Raw genomic sequence first — 26,336 nt, 5'->3', positions numbered from 1 at the left:
ATGTGGCTCAGTGGCTGAGTGTCCCTGGGTTCAATCCTGGTACACCCCCCCCCAAAAAAAAACTTGGAAAACTAGGAATGGGGGCCCTTCTGTGCTATGGAGACCCACAGGTGGGGCTAAGCCACCCTCTCCAGCCCTGGCCCACACCTGGCTATTGTCAAGGTTTCTGGCCAGAGGCCCCTTCCTAGCTTGTGCTTCCTTCCACCTTCTTTTCCGCACTGTGAAGAAATAACTCTCCAGTTCCAGCTCCTACCCTGCCCTGGCCCTGGTGGGGGGATGAAGTTTCCCACCATCCCCAACAAACCAGCCCTTGGGCTGTTGGAGTGGGACCAGTGCGTGCCCTGTGGGGGTCTGTGTCAGTGGGACCACCTGGCTCCAGCCCTCCCCTGACCTGAGACCAGGTCCAGGCTGAAGGGCCTCCTGTCCCACTTTGCTGGGTGCCCCTCCAGTGCCTGGCACTAGTGTCCACTAGCTCCTGCAGAGGCTGTGTAGGTGGACTCCTGCAGGTGGGGCCCAGCTAAGGCCCCTCTGGGGCCTGACAATGCCCATTACTGGGAAACACGTGGAAGGTGAGGCTGGCCCCAGTCTCCCCCTCCCCACCTGCAGTCATGCTGCAGTCCTCACCCTCCCTCAGCACCCCCTTCCCCGTCCCCCCAGTTAAACGGATCACCAAAGACCTTTCTTATGCCGGAAGCAAAAACAAACAATAAACTAAGAATGGAGGGTAAATTCCTCAACTTTTTTTTTTAACCTATAACTTACAAAAATAAACTTAACACTGAAAGCCTGAGACTTTCGTCCCTCACATCATGAACAAGGCAAGGATATTCACACTCACCACTCCAATCCAACATGGTACTGGAAGTTCCAGATAGTGCAATAGATCAAAAGAAAGGCAATAAAAAGGACATACATGAAAGAAAGAAAGAAAAAGAATTGGCCATGTTTGTAAGTGACATGATGGTTTATATAGAAAATTCCTAAGAACTTTAGAAAAACAACCTTCTAAAACTAGTAACAGCAAGTTGAAGAAACCAAGAGCAACATAAAAATCAGTTGCATTTCTTTATACTAAAAATGAACTTGTGTAACCTGAAATTTAAAACACAACTCCACTTAAAATGGTTAAAAATTACTTAGATATAAATCTAACAAAACATATATAGGACTTTTACTCTAAAAACTAAAAATACTGCTAAAAATATCAAAGATCTAAGTAAATCGAGAGATATGCCATGTTCATGAATCAGAAGACTAAGCATAGTAATGATGTCATTTCTTCCCAAACTGAGAAATAGGTTTAATAAAATTACTATTAAAATCCCAGGAAGACTTTTTATAGATGTATGCAAGATTCTAAAATTCATATAGAAAGAAAAAAGAACAAGATTAGAGAAAAAAAATCTTGGAAAAAAAAGAATAAAGGGGAATCATCCTACTTGATTTCAAAGCTTTTTATAAAGTTAATATACAATAATCAAAGTTGTGTGTTATTGGTAGAGATATAGACACAGATCAATAAAACAGACTAGAAAACAAAAAATAGCCCCATGCAAGTGTAGCCCGCTGATTTTTGACAAAAGAACAAAAGTAATTCAATGGTAGAGAGTCTTTTCAACAAATAGTGATAGAACAATTGGCTGTTCAAAGGCAAAAATATGAACTTCAACCTAAACCTCATGTTTTGTACGAAACTTTAAAGTGGACCATAAATTTACATGTAAAACACGAGACTATAAAACTTTGGAAGGTAATATAGGAGAAACTCTTTGGGACCTAGAATTTGATGAAGTGTTCTTAGACATGACATCAAAAGCATGGTCCCTAAAAATTAATAAATTAGACTTCATCAAAATTAAAAATTGTAGTTCTGTAAAGGACACCATTGAGAAAAGGAAGGGATGAATTACAGTCTGGAAGAAAATGTTTGCAAATCACATATCTGACAAAGGACTCATGTTAATGATTATATAACAATTTTTTAAAATTCAACATTAAAATAACATTTAAAAAACCCATCCAATCAGATGAGTAAAACAAAGAGACATTTCACCAAAGAGACTATAAAGACAGAAAATAATCATGTAAAAAGATATTCAGAACATTGGTCTTCAGGGAAAAGTAAATTAAGAACTTGATGGGAAATCACCATGAGACACCTATTAAAACAACTAAAATTAAAAATAGTAGCATTATCAAATGTGGGATAGAGTGTGCATGAACTGAATCTTTTCTATATTGCTAGTGTGAATATAAAATCATGTAGCCACTTTGGGAAAAAGAAAGTCTCAGAACAGTTCCTCAAAAGTTAAGCATTAATACAGAAACCTACACTTGCTATACCCTTAGGTATACTAATACCTGAGATAGAAACAGGTGCACTTAGAAACTAGGACACAAATGTTCATAGCAGCATTATCCATGAAAGGCCAAAAGAGGAAACAACGCAGACGATCATCAAGTGACGAATGAACAAATGAAGTGTGGCACGTACACACAATGAAGTGTTATTTGGCAATTAAAATTAAAAGTAGTGACACTCTGATAAATAGATGCTATAATATGATGAACCTTGAAAACATTAAATGAAAAATAAGCCATTACAAATGCCACATATTTATGATTCCATTTATATGAAATGTCCAAAAAAGAAAAATCTATAGAAGCAGAAAGTAGACTGAGTGGTTGCCTAGGGCAGAGAGTGGGTGGTATTGGCTGTGGGAATGGGATTGTTTGGGGCAACAAAATGTTCTAAAATCAGTTGTGGTGATTTCCATAACTCAATTAATATACTTAAAACCATCGAATTGCACATTTTAAATGGGTGTGTTGTATGTGAATTATATAAATATATATAAATTTTATATATATAAAATCAGTAAAACTGTTACAGATATAATGAAATCTAATCCCATTAAAAAAATGAGCAGGGTGGGACTGCAAATTGGTGCAGCCACTCTGGAAAGCAGTATGGAGATTCCTCAGAAAACTTGAAATAGAACCACCATTTGACCCAGTTATCTCACTCCTCTGTATATACCCAAAGGACTTAAAATCAGTAAGTATACTGTAGTGACACAGTCACATCAGTGTTTATAGCAGCTGAATTCATAGTAGCTAAGCTATGGAACCAACCCAGGTGCCCTTCAACAGAATAATGGATAAAGAAAATGTGGTATACGTATACACCGTGGAGTATTACTCAGTCACAAAGAAGAATTTATTCTTCTTGGCATTTGCTGGTAACTGGATGGAACTGGAGACTATCATGCTAAGTGAAATAAACCAATCCCCAAAAAACCAACAGCAGAATGTTCATTCTGAAAGGTGGATGCTTGACACACAACGGGGGAAGGGAGAAGCTCATTGGATAAGGCAAAGGGGAATGAAGGGAGGGGAGAGGAGATGGGAATAGGAAAGAGAGTAGAATGACTCGGACATAACTCTCAAATATGAATATGAATATATGAATACACCACCAGTGAAACTCCACATCATGTGCAACCACAAGAATGGGATCCTAATAAAATAAGTTATACTCCATGCATATATAATATGTCAAAAATACTCTACTTTCATGTGTATCTAAAAGGAACAAATACAAAAAAAAAAAAAAAAAATGAGCAAGGGCAGAGACAATTCACCGAAAAGGATTTACGGGTGACAAATAACCACACAGAAAGATGCTCCACATCACTGGCCATTAGTGAAATGCAAATTGAGACCATAACAAGCGATCAGTGCACAATTATTAGAATAGCTAAAATAAAAATAGTGACAATACCCAAGGCTGGTAAGGATGCAGTGAGCCTGGGTCCTTCACACCTTGCCGGCGGGAATGCAAAATGGGACAGCTGCTCTCCAACAGTTTGTCAGTTTCTTTAAAAACAGAGCGAAGAACTCATCAGATGATGAAGCTGTTACGCTCCTGGGCATTCTGTCACCAAGAACCAGAACTTACATCCATACAAAAATCTGCTCAGATCATCCATCTCAGCTTCATTCATAATAGCAAAAAAATTGGAAGCAAACAACATGTCCTGCAAGAGGTGAGTCGTTAAGAGATTTGTGAAGCATCCAAACCAGGGAATACAGTTGTCTGCCAGTATTTGTGGGTGATTGGGTCCAGGCTCCCCCACGGATACCAAAACCTGCAGAATACTCAAGTCCCTTATACAAAATGTTATAGTTATTTGCATTCAACATATGCATATTTTCCCATTAGTGTTTTTATTTTATTTTATTTATCTTTTTGGTGTGGGGTGGTACCAGGGATTGAACTCAGGGGCACTCAGCCATTGAGCCACATCCCCAGGCCTGTTTTGTATTTTATTTAGAGACAGAGTCTCACTGAGTTGCTTAGTGCCTCGCTTTTGCTGAGGATGGCTTTGAACTCATGATCCTCCTACCTCAACCTCTATAGCTACTGGGATTATAGGTGTGGACCACCATGCCCTGCTATATTGTATTATATTATTTACATTATATTATATTATATTATTATTTTGTTTTATATTTTATTTTATTCTATTTTCTTCTATTGCTTTGCTGAGGATCAAACCCAGAGTCTTGCCCATGCTAGACAGGTGCTCTACCACTGAGCTACGTCCTCAACCTACTTTAAAATCATATCTAGATTACTTGGAATACCTAAACCAGTGGAAGCGCTATGTAGATAGTTGCTATGTAGATGTCTTGTTTAGGAAAAATGACAAGAAGTGACATTTTCATTACAGATACAATTTTTTCCACAGTTGGTTGAATCGAATGTGGAACTTGCAGATACAGAGGGCTGCCGGCACTCTGCAGCTGCAAAATGGAAAGCAGCATCGATAGGCACCCAGGCAGATGATTCTGACGGTCATTTTACTGAGTGAAAAACGCCAGTCTCAAATGGTCAGACCCTGTAACACTCTTCAGAGGGCAAAAGAACAGAGATGGAGAAGAGATTTCAGGTTGCCAGGGGTTAGGGATAGTGGGGAACGAAGAGGGGGCCTGATTTTAAAGGGGCAGCACAAGGGAGTTCTTTGGAGAATGACGAATTCTGTACCTTGAAGGCAGTGGTGTTGTGCACATGCAGACGTGATAAAAAACGACGTGTAATTATACACACGCATTATGCCCCGGTCCTGGTTCTGATATTTACTGTAATTATGTAAGAAGCGACTACATAGGGGAACCGAGTGACGGGCACCCCCAGATCTCTCTGTTCTATCTTTGCAACTTCCTGTGAATCTATAATTATTTCAAAATAGAAGATTAAAAAAAAAAAAAAAAAAAAAAAAACCAGTGATCTGGGTGTGGGACTGAGATCACCCAGCGCTCAAAAGTCTCAGGCAGGGGACTCACTGGATCCCTGCTCATCACCTGGGAGGAGTATCTGAGGATTCTGCTGGCCACCGTGCCAAGAGGAAATTGAATGACAGAATGTGCCTTCTTTTTTGGAGGCCTCATGGAGAAGGCAGAGATTGGGGTGCAAGATTCCCAAGGAAGGTACTTTTGATGGCCTTGCTAATCCTTCCATCTTTTATTTCACTGACTGCTTGAGGTGACCTGTCTGTCACCTCCCACCAGGAAAGCCATGGAACCAGGCAACGAGGCTGTGTGCTTCCTGACCCCCTGCCCAGAACTGTGGGAGGGAAGGATGTTAGCGCCTTCCTCAAGGACCCGCAGGCTCACGCACCTGCTGTACCTGTCGCGCTCTGCAGCACGCTCTGCCTGGGAAGAGCACGTGGTAACCAGACCTGGGTTTGAATCCCAGTTCTTCATTCGTCAGCCGTGTCATCCCCTCAGTTTCCGCTCTAAGGATGATGATGACATTGACGTTACCAAGGTCACGTGTGTGTTCACCATGGTCACAAGCGGGTGGCACTGTGTACTAGCTGTCACAGACAGGGCATTCTGTGAAGGGAGCTGTCGTTACTACAGACACCGTCACTTGCTCAAGTGGTCAAGACTCTGTGGTGACGTTGCTTCCCACAACTCTGGGTATTCAACCCTAACTGAGTTTGACCAAGAGGGCTTTCGAGACCAAATTTATTCCGCTCCTAGTCCCTGGGGAAGATATTCTAAGCCAAGTGAGCCTGTGGGAGGGGCGGGGTCTTCTGCTTGGCCACTGTCCTGCTGTGAGATGAGGTTGTCACCTGCTATCTGGGGAGCAGGTGGAGTCGAGAGCACTGTGAGCTTCTGTCTGGGCCCATCGCCAGAGCCCAGTCCTCCGCCAACCAGGGGCCACGCCAGGACGAGGCTTGGGAGGAAGCAGGAGCAGCCCGGAGCCCTTCCATCAAGGAGGATAATGGAGATGCCCGCCCCAGGCACCGTCCAGGACGGACTGGGGTGAGCAAGGGATGGGTCCTCTTAGCCAGGAGTGACTCAGGAGTTGGTGGGAGGGGTGTTGTCCCTGGTGCCTGGGTGACCACCCTCCTGGGTGTGACAGCCCATCCCTCACTGCATCTGAGACCATGAGACCTGCTCAGTTCTAGTCCACTCTGTCTCTGTGATTTGGTGACTGTGAGTCACTGTGTCATGGGTTCTGTTTCTTCCTAGCTTGGAGTGGCTCCAGGGGAGGAGACCATCAGCCTTTCCTGTCCCCAGGGGCCCCTCTCCAGGCCCAAATGCAGGCAGGACCGTCCACTCTTGTGTTCCCCACTGAACCTGTTCCTTTCACTCTCTCTGGCACCTAAGGAGGCAGAGGAACCACCTTTGACTGCTCTCTCCCTTTTCTTGGGAATCCTCTTATCCCATCTGTTCCTCCTCCAGGCCTCCTGACCTGGTCCCTCTCTCCATTTCCACTTCCTGTGTCTTGGACAAGAGTCAGGACCCCTGAGGTCCTTTCCCTGCTTCCGTGGGTCACTTTTGCACCCTATCTACACAGCTACCAGTGGGTCTGCTAACCCTCACACCTGTCCAGGACACTGCTGTGAGTATCATTCCCACTTCACTCAGAGTAAAAGCCCGCGCCCTGTCCCTTGCCTACAAGCCCTCTGATCCAGGGCTCGGCAACCCGGGCGACCACTTGGGCTCCCTCAGACTCACTAGTTTCCCTCTTGTTCCATGAACGTGACAAGCACCTTCCCACCAGGGCCTTTGCCATTGACTTTGGCTTGCCTGGGACCTACATTCTCAGAAGGTCACAGAGCTCCCTCTCTCCCTTTCTTCTGGGCTCCATTCCTGACGACCCCTCTTCCTAACACTGTGGGCTCGCCCCGCCCAACACTCTCACCTCCCAACTGGCTCAGGCGCCATATTGGCATGGTGACTATCTGAAGTACAACCACGTGTCACTTGCTCCTCTCATTGCTGTCTGTCTCTTTCTCACAGTGTCAGCTCCAGGAGGCAGCGACTGGTTGTTCTGGGGTCCACTCACAGGCCTGGCGAAGCATGTACTGAGTTCTGGTAGCTCCAGGAGCTGGGTGTCTGAGAGCATGAGTCTGAGTTGTGGGTCCCACTGGATATCATCTGGGAGTGTCAGTCTCCCCTAAGGGATGGCCTTTACCATCAGAGTACTTCATGGTTTCCCAAGCTTTAGAGATTTTCCCACAATCTTCAGAACTTTGGTTCAGTCTGCAAACCTCCAGAAATATTTTCTTTTAATACATTTCTTTAGATCAACTCACTTGATTTTTTTTTCAGCCTAATCTCCTCCTATGCTTTTATTTAATCATTTTTTAAAAAACTGCTAGTTGGGCATGCTGGTTTCCTGTTGTTTGGACCCATACTAAGTAAAGCCACAAATAGTAAGGTGAAAGTCACGACGGCCCCTCTGGGATCATCGCGAGTGCCACCATCATGCACGGGTTGCACTTTGGGCGGCCAGATGTCATTCCCTGATCCCTGGTTATTGACACTGCTCTGTTCCTCAGGGCGAAGTCCTCAGAGCACATTCCTACCAGGTCAGACCTGCTGGAGCCAGGGTCTGTTGTCAGGGGACAGGTGTGCCAGGGTGGGGCCCGGGAGCTCATGTGCAGGAAACTGGAAGAAACTTCCATCCTGCTCATCAAGAGACCCCTACTTGCTCTCTGCCTCATTTCACACATCTCCTGTCTTGCTGCACTCCTGGAATTTTGCCAAACACATTCCTCCCTGGGACCTCCACACAGGCGTGGCTTTCCCTCCACAGGGAGCCTCTCCTGACTGCTGAGACTCTAAGTCTCACTTCCAGTCTATGCTCTGGAAGTCCCTTGCTTTCCCTAGGAGCAGGCGGAATTATGTGTAAGAGAGACTCTTCGTTTCCTGTCCTTCCTCCTGCCAGACTGCAAGCTCCGTGAGCATAGCTCCAGCACCTGATCTCGGTCCCGGTCCCGTATCCTCTGTCATCTTCAAACACCAGGGATAACTGCTGTCTTGGTCCCCTAATTCCTGATGCCCTTCCTGAATTACCTGCAGCACCACAGCTTCATCTCTGATGCTCCCTCAATGCCCCAGGGCCTTGCAAATTGCTGTTGGTTCTCACCAAAAGTACAGGACCACACACTGATAAGAGGGCGGCCTCTGAGTCAGGACAGGTGCTCAACTCTGGACTCCGTACTCACTAGCTGGGGGCCCTCGAGGAAGTGACTTGATCTCTCTGTGCACTAGCAACTCCAGGTTCTGAAACAGTGGGCATTGCATCCCCCAGAGGACTAAACACACACACACACACACACACACACACACACACACACACACACACACACATTGCTGGCCCCTCCCAGTGTCTGATCCCTGCAGTCTAGGGCAGGGCCTGCAAATCTGCCTTTCTAATAAGTTTCCCAGGGGATGCTTATGTTGATGGGGAACCATTGTCCTAGTCATTAGGAAAAGGAAATGGCAATTAATTAATGTAAATCCTGTAGAATCCTGTGGCCCATAGTAAGCACTCAACAAATGTTGTCATTAATACCATTTATACCAGAGAGTCTGGCTCTTTAATTCCTGACAGGTGCGATAGAATAAAAGCACATTTTAACCAGAACTGAGTCCAAAGTTTGACCGTACTATTCCCTAGCTCTAGGACCCTGGAAAAATCACTCACCTTTTCTAATCCCAGCAAACTCATCTTCATAGATTTATTATGGGAGTCCTTTCTCGGGATAGCTTAGGTGTCCTGAAAGGACTCAGTATACAACTGGTGCCTAATATGTGTTGGGAAGCTGCAGGGTGCAGCATGAATGTGAGGGGTGGCGGGCAAACCAACACAGGCTCATGAGCTGCCTGGCTCTGTGGTTCCCACAACCTGCAGGGACTAGAAGGTAGTCAAAGAGTGAAGCCAGCCGGGTGTAAACAGGGAGCGGTGGGGACTGAGGCAAATGGGATCCTGTGCCCTTCAGGCAGCCTCCCTTCCTTTCAGTGAGTCTCATGCAAATGTGAGCCCAGTGCTGTCAGTTGTCCTGACTGCAGCCAAAGCCAGAATGAGGTTGTCACATGAAATCACCCGGAAGCCAGAACAGACCATTCCCACAGCCACCAGGGAGGGAGAACAGCAGTTGACTCGGCTCAGGGCTAGAATCCCTGGGCTCTAGACCATACACAGGCCCAGCAGAGGGTGAGGAGAAACTCTGGGATCATTCCAGCAACCATAGGATGGCAGACTCCCTAGGGCAAGTCAGAAATCATCAGGATCTAGACTGACATTTGGTGTTGGGGCATTTATTTCATGTCCCTTTTGTACAGGTCCTGGGGCCAGGTGTGGGGGCAGGAGACCAGGCGGGGGTGGGGGGCAGCAATAAATAACATGGACAGACAGAGCTCCCCTCCAGACAGATGAGGTTAAAGGAGGATGGAGGGGAGCTGTAATGTGGGGGTGGGGTGCTGGCAGGGAGGGGGCAGCTGGGAAGGAGAGGGAGGCCAGGCCCCAAGACCTCACTGTCACCTGCCCCACCCCTTCTTGACCCAACTCCCACAGCTTTCAAGAGGAAGGGAGCCCACAGCCAGTGGGGGCCGGTGAGGGTCCTGAAGGTGAGTGGCCACCCGGGCTGCCCCCGGCTTCCTCACTTGACGCGGATTTCAGCATACTCAGCCAGCTCCTCCGTCAGGGTGTAGCTGTCCTTGGTGGGTCGTTTTCCCAGATCCGAGTGGGAATAACTCAGGTCCAGCTCTGGGGGCTCCCCGCGGAGGCCCAGCAGCCTCCTCTCAGATCCTAGGCGTCTCTCGCTCTGTGGAGGTAACAACCCCTCAGCAGCGTCCTCTCCCCCTTTTTCCTTTGCATCCATAAATGATGCACAAGTGATGGAGTATCTGTATCTCCATGGTCCCCAAGTTCAGCCCCAAAGCCCTGAATGAACCTCCTCTCTCGAGGACCACCAGCCCCACAGCCACCTCATCCCCCTCTGGGGCCTTTGCTGGTGCCCATGCAACCACAACCTTCTCTTTGCTAAGCTTGAAATGGGTCTATAAATTCCGCTCCTCCAGCAAACCCTCTTCAACAGGGACTTCGGGGCCACACAGTGCCACCGAGAACACCTCTCAAGATGAAATCTACTAGGTCAGATCCCACCTTTCCAGAAGTCTGCCAATGCCTGGGTCAGTAAGTCCTCCCCCGTTTGGATTGGGCGTGGTCTCCCTCCTCCATCTGGGAGGCCCTGTGGGTGTGACTTCACCTTCCCACGATGCTCTGCCCCTGCTCCCCCACCCCACAGGCATCTGGACACACAGGGGACTGCAGCCACAGACAGAAGGGAGCAGCAATGGCACAGGGTAGACAAGGCTGCTGGGCAGGGCCAGACTTAACCAGCGACCAACTTGAACACCTGACGAGGACACACACAGGCAAGCTGACCACGAGGCCCGTGGAGGGCCCAGAGGGAGGCACACTGAGGCCCCGGAACCTACCTTCGGGGGCTCTCAGGGACTTCCCAGGGTAGAGACCTCTCTGGACTATTGGAGAAGGAAAGGCAGTCATAGACCCAGGCAGGGAGGGCGAGGGCTGCCCTGGGCCTGTCCCTCGTGGTGCCCCCTCAGCCTCAGCCTGGCACCTCCTTTCCCACCTCCCAGCCAACCCAGCCCTCCAGACTGCTTCCTCTCCCCCTCTGCCCCTCGGCCTTGCAGGCCCTGCTCAGGCCCTCAGTGTCCCTGACGTCCAGGTCCCCTAGACGTCTAGCCTAGAGCCACGGGGCTCTGGCCCTCACCTCGTACTTCTCCGGTGCCCCAGAAATGCGGAAGTCGCTGCTGTACAAGACGGGAGGGTTGTCTCCCGCCGAGAAGCTGGGGCTCTCTGTCACGTTCTTTCTGCAGGGCAGGACACGTCAGCCCTACAGGCACTCCCAGATCTCCCTCTCCCTGAGCTCTCTGCACCCACATCTACCTTAGGACTTCGGCCCACGGGACCCCAGAGGGGCTGCCACCCCCCTCTCTCTGTTAACAGAGCAAATATCCTCCTGGGAATGGCCGGCGACATTGTATTCACCGCTGTTCACCTTTCCCGGCCTTGGGGTTCCTTCCCTGGCTGAGGATGCCGGGGAAAGGTCCCCTAGGCAGGAGGCTGAAGCATGCAGCTGGGCGGACAGGTCATGTACAATCCACGTCAAGTGCTCAGCCAGGCAGTGGCCCCACCAATGGTGGCAGGAACCCGCCCTCTCTCTCCAGAGCAGAATCTGCCCTCCCCACACGTGCAGGGCTGCCCTCCCTTGCCCACCCCTGGCTTCCCGCTGCACCTGTCCCTGGAGCCTCCCTCCCCATTCCCCCCCAGATCCCCTGAGGCCTCCCCATCCCCCACACCGGAACCTTCCCTCCCAGCCTCCCCATCATCCCCTGGAGCCTCCCCACTCCCCCAGCCTCCCCATCCCCCCTGGAGCCTCCACATCCCGCATAGTGGGCACTCACTTCCTGCGCGTCTGGGTAATGTAGCAGACGATAGCAATTAGAATGGCAAAGGCCACCACAGCTCCCACGGGCCCAATCTTGGCCCACATCAGTCGGTCTGAGGACAGAGAAGACCCGGGTGCCCTCAGGGTTGCTGGTGGTAATGAGGACACTTGGGGTCTCCAAAGACAGGCTGGGAGACGTTCACAGACGGCACATCCTTGCACTGACCGGCCCACTTGGAGGCTCCCTTTAGAAACTGCTGGAGGGTGTAGGAATGGGCTCATGAAGAGCAGGCACACTCGGGGCAGTAAAAGAGGATCAGTAGCTGTAAAAGGGGATCTTGTGCTACTTTATCAGTCTGCACAGCTGACCACGTCCAAGTGGCCTTGGTGGGGGGGCACCTGGGTCCAAGTGGGGGCCCTCTCCTTCCTGAGCTCCCACCCCCAGGCCACACCACTCACGGGCTCCCTGGAAGGGCAGCTCCAGGCTCTTGGTGCCGTAGAGGTTCCTGGCGGTGCAGATGACCCGGGGCGGGGCCTGGGCCTGTCCCCGCAGTGTGAGGATGCTGGTGAGCAGGAGGCCACTGCGCTCGGAGTACACAAATTCCCGCTCAGTCTCGTTCACAGTCACGTTGCGTGATGGCAGCTCAAAGGCCACAGACGGCTCAGGGTTGGATTTGACCACGCACAGGCACTGCACTGTGTCACGGGCCGCAGCACAGTGTGACTCCAGGAGAATCATGGGGGCAACTGCAGGGTCAAGACCAAGACAGAGTGGGCTGGGGCCCACCCAGGGCTGGCCTCCGAGGACTCCATGGCAGAGGGCAAGGCCAGGGTGCCAAGGGTGGGGGTGGTAGCTGTGTGTGGGATCCCCAGCTCCCCCTACTTCTTTTCTCTCTTGACCAGGAAACACAGAGCGCCTTGACCACTCTGTGACCCAGCCAGCTGCAGGTTTTCCCTGCAGAGCTGAACCTAAGCCAGGGCCTTGAACATTCCCAGGCACTGATAAAGAGGTTCAGGTTGTTCCCCAAAACACTGAAAAACAATTCAGCCCGGCCCTGAGCCGAATTCTTTCCACCCATTAACACCACATTCTGACACCCTCATGACAGACATCTCTAGGAAGAACGTCCCCTTCTCTAGCTGTCTGTGTCAAGGACACGGCAATCCCCATCTGTGTGAGTTTCCCCAATAAATGCTTCAGAACTTCTTTCTTTACAATCCCAACTGGTTCAAGATGTTCTCCTGCCTCTGCTTTTGGGGCAACTCCAGCCTCAACATGAGCCAGATCAGAACACTATGTCACAGGGATGAACGGCACTGCCCCCTCCTTGTACCATCTCTAACTTCATTCACCTCTTGAAACGTAAATCAGAGCACTCCCTGCTCAAAACCCTCCTCTGGCTGCTCCCTGGATTGCGTAAAATAAAACCCCAATTCCGGTCAGGCGCACACCTTGTAATCCCAGTGGTTCGGGAGGCTGAGGCAGGAGGATCACAAATTAAAAGCCAGCCTCAGCAACTCAGTAAGACCCTGTCTCTAAATAAAATGCAAAATAGGGTTGGGGATGTGGCTCAGTGGCCGAGTGCCCCTGAGTTCAATTCCCAGTACCAAAAAAAAAAAATATATATATAGTCCTCAATTCTTTGGTCTACAAAACTCCAGGGACCTGGCCACTGTCCTCTCCTCTAGCCCTGGCTCCTTCCTTTCACCTTGGTCCCTTCCCTTGCAGTCACAGTGGCCCCCTTGCAGTTTCTCAGACCCATGGAGCTCCTTCCCCGCCCCCAGGTCTGTGTGTTCCTCCTTCTGCGGGGACACTCCCCTAGGATACCTCCCTAGGAAGGAGGCAGCTCCTAATCTGACCCCCCATGGAAACTGCACCTCTTGGGCTCCACTCATTGCTCACCCTCTGCCTTGCTCGGTGCTCTCCCTTATCCCCACCTGGGTTACTGATCGTGGTTGGCCTCTCATTTCCAAGACTGGGTCTCGATGCATCTCCCCAGACACTTAGAAGGGAAGAGCTATTGGATTCTCCCAGCCCCCAGCAACCTGCCCACAGATCCAATCTGCTGCCTTCTTCCTAGCCTCCAGCCTCTGTCCCCCCTTTCAGTCCACCCCACAGATGCTCCCGACCTGCTTCTTCCCCCAGAATCCCCTTGAGTCCTGGCTTCTCCCCATCATTGGCCACTAGCACCAAACACCAAATCCATCCAAGGTCATTTTGTTGAGCTTTTCTTTGCTAAAATTTGATTACAAATATTGTACTAGAATTATTTTCTTTCATTTTTCCAAATATGAAATTATAATGAAACACTGAATGTTGCTTTTTAAACCATGTTATTTATGTCTCTTGGAGAATTGGTAAACCCTCCTCTGACTACTCTGGACTGAACGCTGGTCCTGTTAATTTTGACCCCAATCCACTTATATGCAGGCAAAGACCCTTGGTCCACTGACCCCACCAATTTTCAATTTCCAGCAAAAAAAAAAAGAATGAGCCAGTAACAGTGGTGGGCCAGGAAGTCACACAGCAGATATATCACACCAGGGACGATTCCAATAGGAATCTCAATGCAGTCATCTCTAAGTCTACAAATGAAATAGGAAAGGCCCCAAATGCCGTTTAGACAAACATGCATTTATGCTTGTTGTACTACTGACCAATCAAAACAGCTTAGAGAGAATTAATAACAACAAATCTAAAATGACAGAGGTCAAAACCCTCCACTCAATCCAGCACAGCTGGCACTCCTGTGGTGAAGCGTCCACCCTGGACTGTGGGGGACACTGGCCAACACCTTAGTTCAGGGCATGTGCTCAGTAACTTGACAGCTCTGCAGGTAACCTGGCGGACCTAGGAAACCCTGACGTGATGGGCGATAAACCCGAAAGGGTACAAAGAATGGGGGGTTTGGTTGGCATGATTTTGCTTGAGTCTCAGCTCTGCCATCTACTGGCTGAGTGATGCCACCCAGCTTCCTTGGGCCTCCTGGAGGGAGTTCTCTGTACACACAGGGGTTGTGATCCTTAACCTGCAAGGGACTCTGGGACTCCGCAGACAGGTGCATGAGTGCATTGTAAATATTTAGAGTCCTACTCAAATACTCTGGTTAGGTCGATGGCAGCGTCCTAGCAGAGGCAGCACATGAGTACCATCTCCACTACAGGAATCCATGACAAATATCCAAGCTGGTAGCCCAAGAAAAGGTGGTTGAGCAAACAGATTGATCACTAACATAGAGAGTGCACAGGATGCTCAACACGAGTCCCGTAGTCTTCTAAGCCTTGTTTGTGGTGAGGGGCTGTGGATCACGCCTTTTTCACAGAGGATGAGAGACTCAGCAAAGCTGAGGCCACTTGCCCAGGATCATGCAACAAAAAAGGGAGGTGGGGCTGGGATTCGGCCCCAGGTCTGCTCAACTTTGTCAGGTACTGGACTCCAGTAAAACTTCAGTTTCCTCCTCTCCATGCACGTGGTTGTGAGAACAAAGTAAATCCACATGGGCACTGTGCCCAGACTAGTCCCCTGCATGTTGCAAGTACTCAGTAAGGGTGACTGCCTCCTGCATGCCCTATGGGGACACTGACTGCATGGATAGAGGGGACCTGGGGCAAGCAGTTGACAGAGGCCTTGGTGAAGAAGACAGATGGGGCCTCTGCTGCCCTGCCCCCTGCCTCCAGTAGGTTGATGATCTTGTGTTCCAGATTTATCATCTGCTTTCAAAACAAGACTCAGTGAGCCCTCCTGTATCAAGGGCTGTGGGGGAGGAGAAGCAGCCAAAGATCTAAGAACAGAGGCCAGTGGTCAGGACTCTACGAGAATCCAGGCAATGACCTGCCTTTCTAGGTACAAGGCCGCAGGGAATTCTGACCTTTGGTTTTCTCTTAGTTAAGGGGGCTAAAGATAACACAGATCTGCTTTGCCCACTGACTGCAAGGACTCAGGAAGATAGTACCTGCCAAGAACTGGATGTCTGACCCAGGGCAGGCTCTTAAGGAGTGTGTCCTGCCCCGCTCTTATGATCCAGGAGGGGTGTGTCTGTTCTGGGACTTCCATCAGATTCTAGAGGGTTCTCTGACTCTTAAACCTAAGAGCTACTGATTTGAAGTAGCATGGGGGGAAAGGTGTTGCGGAAGAAGGGACACTGGGCTCAGGATGGCACAGATGGAGAAAGCAGAGCACCATACAGCCACCTGCCATGATCCTGAGGAAGTTAGGGGGCAGAGATTGGGAGGGATGGTGCCCAGGATTATAGTCAGGGGAGGAGCTGCTGGCCAAGGCCTAACCACACACGGTGGCTTTCCAGGATTGATCCTATCCACTATGTCCTGACTGCGGCCACAAACAGAATCCTGAGCACAGACTGTGTAGCAGACACCACTGAATGTTTTACAGGTTGAATCTCACTGGCCACCTCATGTGGAGGGAGCCATTAGCGATGGAGTCACTGAAGCCCAAAATGAAGCATGGAGACTGTGCCAGAGGCCAAGCAAAGCTGAGGAGGAAGCAGGGAAACGGAAACACAGAAGTGGCATTCCAGAGGAAGGGGAGCGGAAACTGGCTTGGGTGCTGCAAGCTGCGGTGATGGGGGGTGGGGGGCTGTGCGCAGAGCGAAGAGAAGGTCAGGAGAGGCCCTCATTTGCAGTGGAATGATGCATTCCATTTCCAAGACAGTAGCTTTTTGTGAGCATCCAACTCATCTCTCAGCTGTACTGTATCAGTTAATAAGCTTGGTGTCTTCTTAATCCTGTGCCCCACCTCCCACAGAGCTGTTCAGCCCTTAGCACACACAACTTCTCCATCAATGGATTCTGATGTAAGAAACAGCATGAGGTGCACTCTGAACAGTACAGAAGAGTAGAACCAGATCACCTGGATTTGAATCTCAAATCCTGCCATTTGCTGGCTGAGTGACCTTGGGCAAGTGGCATAACATCTCCAGGCCTCAGTTTCCTTCTCTGTAAACTCAGGACAGTAATAGAACTTCCCTTATGAGATGAAATGAGTGGTCCTGGTGCAGCATTTACGACAGTACCTAGTGCATAGCAATGATCCACAGAGTTGCTGTTTAGTTAAGGTAGGGGGCAGTGGCCGCAGGACCCTGCAATCTCCTTGGTCGTAATTCCACCTGGCTTGTGGTGAGATTTAAAAAATGTTTTGTATGGATTCAGCTGCCCTGACATCCCCCTCCTCATCTGCTGGAGTGGACAGGCAAAGCTTCCCCTGGCTGGAACATGTGTGCCCCTCTCAGTCACCCAGGTGTGCCCCACTGAACCAGCAGTCACTAGTGTAGGGAGTGGGAGTAGAAGTGTGTTGGGGAGGTACTCACATTCCACAGACAGGTTGAAGGCCGTGGCCCGCTGGCCATACTGGTTCTCAGCCACACACCAGTACTCTCCGTCATCCTCGGGTGTGACGGCCGGCAGCTCCAGCTGCAGCTGGCTCTCATAGATGACCGTGGCCAGGATCTGCTTCTCCTTGAAGATGGTGAGAATAGGGTCCGGGTTGCTCTGTGTGGAGCACAGGATGGACACTGTCTCCCCCTCCACAGCCACCACTGTCCCATTCACGGTTGGCTTCCAGGGTGCATCTGGGGGACAGGACAGGGGACTGATGGTCAAAAGCAGGCCGTGCTGCTGCCCCTACCAGCCAATGTGCACCCATGGCACTATAAAGCTATCACAAGCGTTCAGGATGGCACCCCAGTCCTGGCTGTCTTGTTTACAAGAACAGCGGTTCTGTAATCGGGGTGCTTATCTTTAGATCCTGGTGCTACCTACCCCTTCCCACCTCTGTGTGTTCCCAGTACTTGCTTTTTTTCATCTGAAAAATGGGCTTAATAATAAATCCAACTTCATAGGGGTGAGCATCCCGCAGTCACTGAGAGTCTGCTGAGTAGCAGGCACTGCACTAGCTTTAATAAAGTCCATGTCAGGAGACGCTATATAAGTAAACTATATTTGCAAAACGGGGGAAGTGTGGGGAAAAACAAAGGGTAGGGAGGGGAAAATAGGGTAGTCATGGTTTAAAATAGGATGGCTAGAGAAGGCTTGGGGAGACTAGGAGGAGGTGGGCAGGGGATGGGGGGGGAGCGCATGCGGGTAAACACTCAGGAAGTGCTGAGTAAACATTGGCTGCGGTTGTCATTATTATCCCCAGCCCTGGGCACTTTGCCTCAATAAATATTTGTGAATGAATGAATGAATGAATAGCCTCTGCCTGGTTCCCTGCTAAGAATCCCGTTCTGACAGCTCCCCCAACCTGGTCCCATAGTACATAGGTGTGGCCAATGGAGCTGGGTTCCCATTAGAACTACAACCCTGCTCATTTTAAAACACAGATTCCTGGGATGGGGTGTCCATCAGTGGCAGAGTGCATGCTTTCCATCCCCAGCAACACATACACGTACAGAGGCCCAGATCTGCTCTCCTCAGCCAGGGGCTGCCCCCAGGAAACCATTTAAAAGGGCTTTCCTAGGTGACAGGGACAGAATAGGTGTCTGACCTTGTCCTTGGGATAAAAGTGGTGCAGAACAGAACAGGAACACGCCAGATCCTCCCCTCCATGTTCATGGCAGGTCCCGGGCATCCTGAGGAACCCTTTCCCCCTTATCTGACCCTGCTGAGGTGCGTGGGTGCGCGGGGTGCACAGGGCCAGGACTCACACATGACGCTGAGCTCCACGGTGCGGTTGTCCTGGCCATAGGCGTTCTCTGCCAGGCAGGCATAGACGCCATCCTCCCCCGGGGTCACCTCCTCCAGCTCCAGGTACAAGCTCTCAGCTACCGCCTCCCGGAGCACCGTTCCATCACGCATCCAGGTCAACAGCGGCAGGGGGTTGCTGTCAGCCCCACAGACCAGGCTGACGTGGGAGCCCTCGATGGCCTCCACCGATGAGTTCATCTCCACAATCACCGGGGGGTCTGAAACAACACCGAAGGTCAGCGGGCAGGCCGTGCCGCAGCTCCGCCCCGCCGTGACCCCGCCCCCCGCCCGCACCCAGGCTCACACTTGACGTCCAGGCTGGCATAACCCTCGAACTGCAGGGTGGTGTTGGGGAAGGCGGCCTGGCAGCCCAGCCTGTGGCCATTGGCCTCCCTGGTGGGCACGAAGTGTAGCAGCGACACCAGCACCCAGGTGCCCTCGTCCTCTCGCAGACGACCCAGCACGGTCGGCTCCCCCAGTCCCTCGTGGCCCAGCCAGCTTATTTCGGGGCGCAGCTCAGGGCAGTTGTCCGGCACCATGCAGCTGACCTCCACTTCCTTGCCTGCCACCACTTCTGGGGGGACCACGATGTTGGGGGTATCTAGGTGAAGTGAAGAGAAGGAGGGTCCAAGAGACAGCGTTGGGCTACAGGGCACCCCCACCTTGTCCAGCTGCATTCCTGGTGCCTTGGCTCCTGGAAATCGAAATCTCCACTACCTTCCCTCCTCCTGGTTACCCCAAAGCCCTCCACAGATCCAATCAGGGTGCAATAATAATGAAGCAACAACAAAATGATTTGAATACTTGCTGTGGGTGCTTCACTTGCCCTGACCCTCCAGCCATGTGGAAAAACTGATGCTACTATTTTGCTTATTTTGCAAAGGAGGAAACTGAGGTCGGAGCTAGTACAGGGTAAAACTGGGCTTCAAACCCTGCCACCCAGCTTTCAACATCAAGGCTGTTGACACCACAAAATATTCTCTAAGAAAACTTGCTCCTCCCCCATGCTTGCTTTGCTTTACCTGCCCACCTGTGTAGGTGAGCTGTGTGTGTGGGGGGGGGGGGTTTGTGTGTGCGGCACGTGTGTCTGTAGGATGTGCACTGTGTGGTGTGTGTGTGTTTGCAGTCTCTTTCTACGCCAGGGCTATAATTCCCATATAGACCTCCTGCTACTGGGGAATCTGATCTTAGATCCCTAAGCAGTAAGGCCGCCTGTAAATCAGGCAATGGTACTACCTGCAATTAGGCAGCGGGCTCCATTCTGATTGCCACTTCCGGAGTTCACTGCATTTTATTTGGCTTACAGGATTTTTTTTTTTTTTTTTTTTTTAATTTCATGGTGGTGGAGATGGAACCCAGGGCCTCATACAAGCTAGGCAATAGCTCTACCACTGAGCTACCCCCCCCCCCAGTCCAGGATTTAAAAAAAAAAAATGTATCTAAATCAGCAGCCAATATTTAAGAATTAGGAGATTACACTGAAAAATACACAATTTGGTTTCTCTTGAAAATTCACAATGCCTGACAGCAATGCCCTGCCTTCTGTTAGCCAGAGCTGGGTGCCAGGTGCCAGGCACCGCTGGGGGCACTTGACCACTGTTCACTCATTGGCTGCAAGTGCTGTTCTTATCTCCATTTTACAGAAGTGGAACCCAATCCCAGGGAAGTTACATGATGTGCCCAAGGCCATCCAGCTAAAGCAGGGATCCAGAGAGACCTTGCTCCTGACCCCTGGGCCTCACTTCCTTTAGTTCCAGATGTTTCTGGAAGAATAAGAGCATCCATTTCCTCTGAGGGTAGTCAGTCTGTGTAGGGTCCTGCTCTGCTCATTTTGGTCATGTGGGAGGTCTGTGTGGTTTGCACCCCTGGCCAAATGGATTTCACCTTCAGCTGCCTTCAGACTTCCTGGGAGGATGCTGGGGAGGACTGACCGCCACACCCTCGCCCACCCCAGCACTGTCTCCAACCCCCTGGTGCCTGTGCAACCTCTGGGAGACTCACTGATGATGTCCAGGACGCTGTGCTCTGAGAAGGTGTACTGGTTGTAGCCCCCCAGGTCCCCGCGGAAGTAGTACTTGCCACCCAGCTCGGGGCTGAGGGTGCTGAGGAGGAGGGTGCAGTTGCGCAAGCCCAGGTCCCCCAGGAGGCGACTGCGGCCCTGGAAGCTCTCATGGACGACTTGGGTGCGGGACTTGAAGACCACTGGCGGGTAGTTCTTGGGGTAGGGGCTGTTGAAGTACCAGACGCCGTGCACGACGGCCGGCCGAAGCTCATCCGGGAAGTCGAAGCGGCAGGGGATGGAGACGCAGGTGCCCTCGAAGGCGGAGATGGACGAGGGCATCCAGGCACTCCAGTGACCCCCTCGAGAGGCTGCGGGCAAGCAGGACAGCTGAGGCTGAGGGAGACTTCCTACCCGATGACCCCCGCCAGCTCCCGTCAGCTGCCATTGGCCGGGGGGTCCTGACACCAGGGTGCAGGGTCCCCGGCATCCTCTCCCCCCAGCCATTACCTGAAATCATAATCCAAAACAGGGGCAGTGCCGTGAGGAATATCATTTTGTGCAGCAAGTGAGCGAGCCAGAGCTGGAGAGGGAGAGGAGCAGGTTAGAGGCCAGGGAAGTGAAAGGCGGAGCTTCTTGAACGGCCTCAGGAAGGAGCCTGTGCTGCTGCTGATGTTATTTATAATTACAAATACTTATATAACGCTGGTCATGTTCCAGGCCTGTGCCTTGCTCTGCTGTATTAACGCCTCTGATCTCTTTGAAGTAAGTAAAATTATTATCCTCATTTTATAGCTGAGGTCCAGAGAGGTTAAGTAACTTGCCTAAGGCCACTCAGGAGATCCGTGGTCTTAGCCACCAAGTTTCCTGTCTCTGTGTGGTAGCGATAGGCTGATAATGATCTTCAGCACTCTTATATGCCTGGGGATCTCCAAGGACCGTGCTGAGGCTGGACCGGCAATGGAGAAGTGGGAAGTGAGAGGAGCCAGGAGGAAGGGGAAGTGGGTACCCACCCCTTACCTCGGTCTCCCTGAGTTGGGACTATCTTCTGGTTCCACTGGAAGCTGCCAGTCACCAACCTGGAACAGAGTCACACAGGTGCCAGGGGGTGAGGGCCCACGCTCCCACTGTCCCCTTCTGTCAGTACCTCCTTCGGGTCGGGCCCATCCTATGTCTGCCACGTGGCCCCTTCTGCCCATGGACACTCGGGACTCACCCACACTCAGTCGCCAAGCCACACCTCCCCCCAGACTGAGGACGTGGGAGAACTCTAGGGAGGGAACGGGAGCGGCGGTATCAGGCTGGGGGACAGGAGGATGTGGTGAGTGGGGTGAAGGAGCAGATGTCCCACCGCCGAGGCCTGGGGGTGGCAGGCAGGGACCCGGCCCATCAATGACCGGGTTTCACAACATCAGCATTCCCAACATGCCGCGTGAATTCCTGCCGCCCTCTCCCACTCCGCGGCCGGCCCTGGTGTCCCCACCCTCACCAGAGGCCAGTGCCCAGTACAAAAGAGCCCTGTTCCCTCGGGGTGCGGGCTCCTCATCCTGGGGGTTCCTGGGGTAGGTGGGGAGTGAGAGAGGAGTCACTCTCCTGACTGGGCTCTGCGTGGGGCCGGGAAGGTCCAGGGGTCAGCGAGGCCCTGGCACACGGCTGCTCTGTGGGTTGCCGCAGGGTTGGAGCCAGGACTTCCAAGTGGCTGCTTTCCCAGCCTTTGCTGCCCTCTTCCCACGGACACAGACTCATGCACGGACACAGGCAAGTGCTGGTAAGAAATGTGACGGCCAGCAGGAGCAGGCTCACACAGTAGACTCCTGAGGACACGGGCACCATGACCCCCGTGTCCACGGTGATGTGCTGCAGTCACGCCACGCCACCTCAGCGGCTCCCCGCGCTGCCCTCCCTCCTGTGCCCCACACACCTCGACAGGCCTGGGCGTGGAATCCAGGCACGCGCACGTGGCCTGCTCACAAGACACAAGGCTCAAGGACCCGCTAATGCACACTTCAGGTGTAACTATGGGTGGGCCCACCCAGACTCACGCCCATGGCAGATTTGGTCCTTGCACCTGTGACTAGAAGGTGCAGGAGATGAACTTGGGTGAGGACCAGCCATGTCCTGGGCAGACAGGTGGGACAAACATGAAGACCGTAGTCTCAAGGGACACAAACACAGGTCTTAGGTGGGGAACCAAACCATCTTAGCTGTGACAGTGGCTTATGGATCTTTAAAGGCCCACGATACGCTAACATGTAGATAGCGGATCTATAGTGTTGAATTTTCAAAGGTGGGATAGACATAGGAAAAAATCATGCAAAAAGTATTTTTAGTGGGATATAATAAAAAAAGGCAGAGAAACACTGCTATAGACTGATACACCAGGTTCACACACACACACACGCCTGCTGTGCAGCCAGATGCTAGAATTTGTTCTTTCACAGCCTGCTCCCCTTGCACCCCAGCTTACAGCATGCAGGTGTCTGATCACTCGGACATCCCTCTGTCCTTTGCCATCCCCAGACCACTGCCACCTCATCTGTCCCAAACTTGGGAGCCCCAGGGAAACTGCTGCTGCAGAACTTCCAGCCATCGGGGGTGCTGAGGAGGGTCCCTTGCACTTTCTTCCTGTGGTCTCAGCTCAAAGCCCCACCGCTGTCCCCACTAGGGACCCAGCACATTCCCAGAGCAGTCTCAAGCAACCACCTGCCCCTGCCTGCGTTAGTGGCCGTCCACGGTGACCCTCCGTCACCCAGAGTACCTCACCTTGCACATGCTCTGGTGCGCTCCTCCTCGCCACCTCCCCAGGGGTGCGCTGGCCCGCCCCGTGCCCTGGCCCTCGCCGCGGTACTCACTTGGAAGCTCTGCTTCTGCGCCCTCTGCTCCGCTGGCCCGGCTCGCAGTCCCCTGGCTTCCCAGGGTCTAGGCCCCCACTTGCCAGCCTCTCCCCTCCCCCCTGGGTGCCAGGGGCCGCCTGCCTCCAGGGCCCAGCTCCTCCCTGCCCCCGGGGGAGGGGGGCACAAAGGGGCCCTTGTCACTGTGAGCTGGGACTGGGCGGCCTGACGCCTGGGTTCTACTAGCTCCTTCCTGAAGGGGGTGGGGGGCTGCCTCACTCCTTCCCCCCTCCTTCATCACTGTTCACCCCAATTCTGAGTCCCTGGTGGGGGGCTGTCTAATCTCTCTGGAAGTCCCAAGCTGTGGGACAGAAGGCTTGTCCTCAGGGAACTGGAGGCTACCTTAGGTGTGACCCTGGTACTATGAGGCCAGCAGAAGCCATTGTGGGCAAGAGGAGGAGGAGACAGGTTCCCTCCCACCCTTAGCTTCAGTGTCACCTCTGCCTTGTCCTCGAGTCACTTCCCCTCGGTCCTCCTGCTCTATTTTCTTCTTGGCTTTTCTTGCTGGGTGAAATGACCTTAGGTGTCCCCTGCCTCCTCCGTGAGGACACGCCCTCTTTACATTATTCTGAGTCTGTCCCTTCTCGTCAATAAACGTGCAGTGGGTGACTGGACACGTTCCTCAAATACCCTGTGACTCCTTGGGACTCCGGGCCTTCGCGCTTGTTGCTCCTCCTTCCTGGAAAGCTGTCACCATCTCGCCCCACGCCCCACTCCGCCCCTAGCCACAGCCTGCTCATCCTCAGCACTGGGTGCTGGGTGTGGACACCACTTCCTCCGGGGCCTTCCTTACCTGACCCTCCGTTTAAACGCAGTCCTCTCCTTCCACAGGACTCGGTGCACTTGGGACTTACACTCTGAGCGTGTGGCCCAGTCCTCTGCTTCCCAGCCCAGCCTGGAGTTCCGAGCACAGGATGTCAGTGGCAATTAGTCTGTCTTTTGCACCCTCGTGTCTTTAGAACAGTGCGTGGCACAAGGAGGACTGTGTATGAAGACCCTCTGGTGCAAGTTCCACAGCACAGCCACCTTGACCCCTCCGCTGTGTGCCTGGGAGGTGTCCTTTACGAGGTGGGCGGGCATGCAGGAAGGAGGTGGTATGATTAAGAGCAGCGGTGGTTTGATACACGCAGGTCAGCTGCACTGTGGTGGCCAGAGCCGTGGGGAGGTAGGGGGAGGGTCCTCTCTCCCAAGGGAGAACCAACCGGGGATGGGCGAGAGGGGTGGGGAAATCCCTCAGACCCAGAGCAGAGCAGGGACTCAGGGAAGCTGGAGGGGGAGGGGACTCCCACCCCCACCTCAGGCTTCATGATGTCAGACTCTGCCCGTGCCTTTCCCAGTCTGGGACAATGGCCCATTGAAAGTGGGGTGGGGCTTGAACGCCTGGGTCCTGGAGAAGAGAAGGGCCTGGTGCCGGGCTTTGGGGGAAGACGCAGAAATGCTGGGGTACTCGTATGTCACAGCCATTGGTCAACACCAGCCCCTCTGGGGTTGTGTACCTGTGCAGTTGGGGACCATGTGTCCTCTCTGGGCAAGAAATTAAGGCTGCTTCTGGGGGAAGGATGCACAGGCCCGGGTATCACACAAAGATCCTGCTAACTATTGTCAAGATCTGCCATTGCCCTCAGCAACGCAGGAGTGAAGCAGGTGGCATGAGAGTGAGTGACAGGCTGGGTGGGGGGCCGTGGAACCAGAGTTGGTGGCCTGTCCAAAGAGGGCAGTTGCCAGGCAGATCCAACTGCTAGATCAGCTGATGTTTTGAGAGAAAGTAGGTGTATTAGTTTGCTAAGGCTGCTGTAACGAAATACCACAAACTGGTTAAAAAAGATTTTAAAAAGAGTCTATTGTCTCACAGTTTTGGAAACTTGAATTCCCAAATCAAGATGTTGGCCTGGATGGTTCCTTTCGAGGGTTACAAGGGCAAGGTCTGTTCCAGACCCTCTCTCCTTGGTTTGTGATGGCTGTCTTCAGGTTCACATGGCGTTCAACCCATATCTGTCCAAATTTTCCCTTTTTACCAGGACACCGGTCCAGTCTCATCAGATCAGGATCCACCGTAATGATCTCATTCTAACTTGATCACTTCAGTCAAGACTACCTTCCACTGGGGTCACAGTCTGAGGTGTCAAGGGTTTAAGATTTCAACGTATGGATTTGGGGGACTCAGTCCAGCCAAATTAAAAAAAAATTATAAGGGTATAATTGTTTTAAATGCTCTAATTTGTGGTTATTTGCCCTATTTTTATCTCAAATGGCATATGCAGATTCGGGAAAACTCATCCCCAGGTAGAGTACACCTCTTAGTCACCGCCTTCCCTCAGTGCTCTCTGGAGTGGGGACTGGGGCTTGGTCCAACCCAGGGCTGGCAGCTTCCCATCAAAGGTCCTCAGGTTGTGTGCCCAGCATTCACCTGTTGAATGAGGAACTCCAGGGAAATCTGCATTTTTTCAGGCCCTGGAGACTCCCCCTGACACACACTGAAGTTGAGATGCTTCTGCTTCGCATCTTCTCGCATCTGTAGGACCACCAGGAGAACCACAAGGGAAAATGAGAGAAGAGCAGGGAGCTCTATGGCAGGCCGGTCTGGGTATGAGGGGGCAGTGTTATGCAGTGTAATTTGCAAAATCAGGTTTTCTCCCTCCCAGGTATTTATCAAGGAGGTAGAAGAGACCTCCACTCTCCCCTGTCAACACTGATGCTTTACATTTAGGAGGCCTGAGACTTGATTCAGCAGCTCAGTAAGCTCAACCATTAGGTAAGCCAGAGTTGCAGAGGGGTGAGGCTCAGAGGAGACTGAGTCCACCGCAGGCTCCTCCCCCTGCCCTTTAGGCTCCATTCAGGAAGCCTCTGGGTATTTGGGTCCTTGTCTTTGACATAAGACAAGAGACACTCCCTGACAGGGGTTCTGAAGTCAAATAGGACTTTTTTTATATTTTTGAACAAATCAGGAAACTGGGCAATATG

At 51.7% G+C, this 26,336-nt stretch overlaps 1 protein-coding gene across 5 annotated transcripts; it reads right to left on the bottom strand.

Moving 5' to 3' along the window:
- Window positions 1-9,081: 9,081 nt before the first annotated feature.
- Window positions 9,082-24,543, bottom strand: MAG (myelin associated glycoprotein). Of its 5 annotated transcripts, XM_079119331.1 has the most exons (12): window positions 23,337-23,435; window positions 21,505-21,563; window positions 20,995-21,067; window positions 20,487-20,855; window positions 18,790-19,086; window positions 18,446-18,703; window positions 17,111-17,371; window positions 12,243-12,530; window positions 11,800-11,896; window positions 11,106-11,205; window positions 10,810-10,854; window positions 9,994-10,133 (listed from the first exon to the last, which is right to left on the bottom strand). In XM_079119331.1, the coding sequence occupies exons 3-11, from the start codon at window positions 21,038-21,040 to the stop codon at window positions 10,822-10,824; spliced, it is 1,749 nt and encodes a 582-aa protein (XP_078975457.1). In that variant the 5' UTR covers window positions 21,041-21,067; window positions 21,505-21,563; window positions 23,337-23,435; the 3' UTR covers window positions 9,994-10,133; window positions 10,810-10,821. The 5 variants fall into 5 exon arrangements, with proteins under 5 accessions (XP_078975456.1, XP_078975455.1, XP_078975454.1 ...); XM_079119330.1 differs by lacking the exons at window positions 10,810-10,854; window positions 23,337-23,435 and adding an exon at window positions 24,169-24,543 and having other exon boundaries at window positions 9,082-10,133; XM_079119329.1 differs by lacking the exon at window positions 10,810-10,854 and having other exon boundaries at window positions 9,082-10,133; window positions 23,248-23,350.
- Between the last annotated feature and the right edge of the window lie 1,793 nt (window positions 24,544-26,336).

The sequence above is a fragment of the Sciurus vulgaris genome (genome assembly GCF_902686455.1).
Source record: "Sciurus vulgaris genome assembly, chromosome: 17".
In the NCBI taxonomy this organism is placed as follows: Eukaryota; Metazoa; Chordata; class Mammalia; order Rodentia; family Sciuridae; genus Sciurus; species Sciurus vulgaris.
Note: the sequence above shows the minus strand (reverse complement) of the source record. Positions and strands in the feature narration are given on the sequence as shown.

Excerpts from the sequence above, each read along its gene's own strand:
- MAG (XM_079119330.1), bottom strand. The coding sequence starts at position 21,040 with ATGATATTCCTCACGGCACTGCCCCTGTTTTGGATTATGATTTCAG. Across the intron at positions 17,372-18,445 it reads CGTGGAGCTCAGCGTCATGT|ATGCACCCTGGAAGCCAACC; the intron begins GTGAGTCCTGGC and ends CCTGTCCCCCAG. Across the intron at positions 11,206-11,799 it reads ATTACCCAGACGCGCAGGAA|AAAGAACGTGACAGAGAGCC; the intron begins GTGAGTGCCCAC and ends CCTGCCCTGCAG.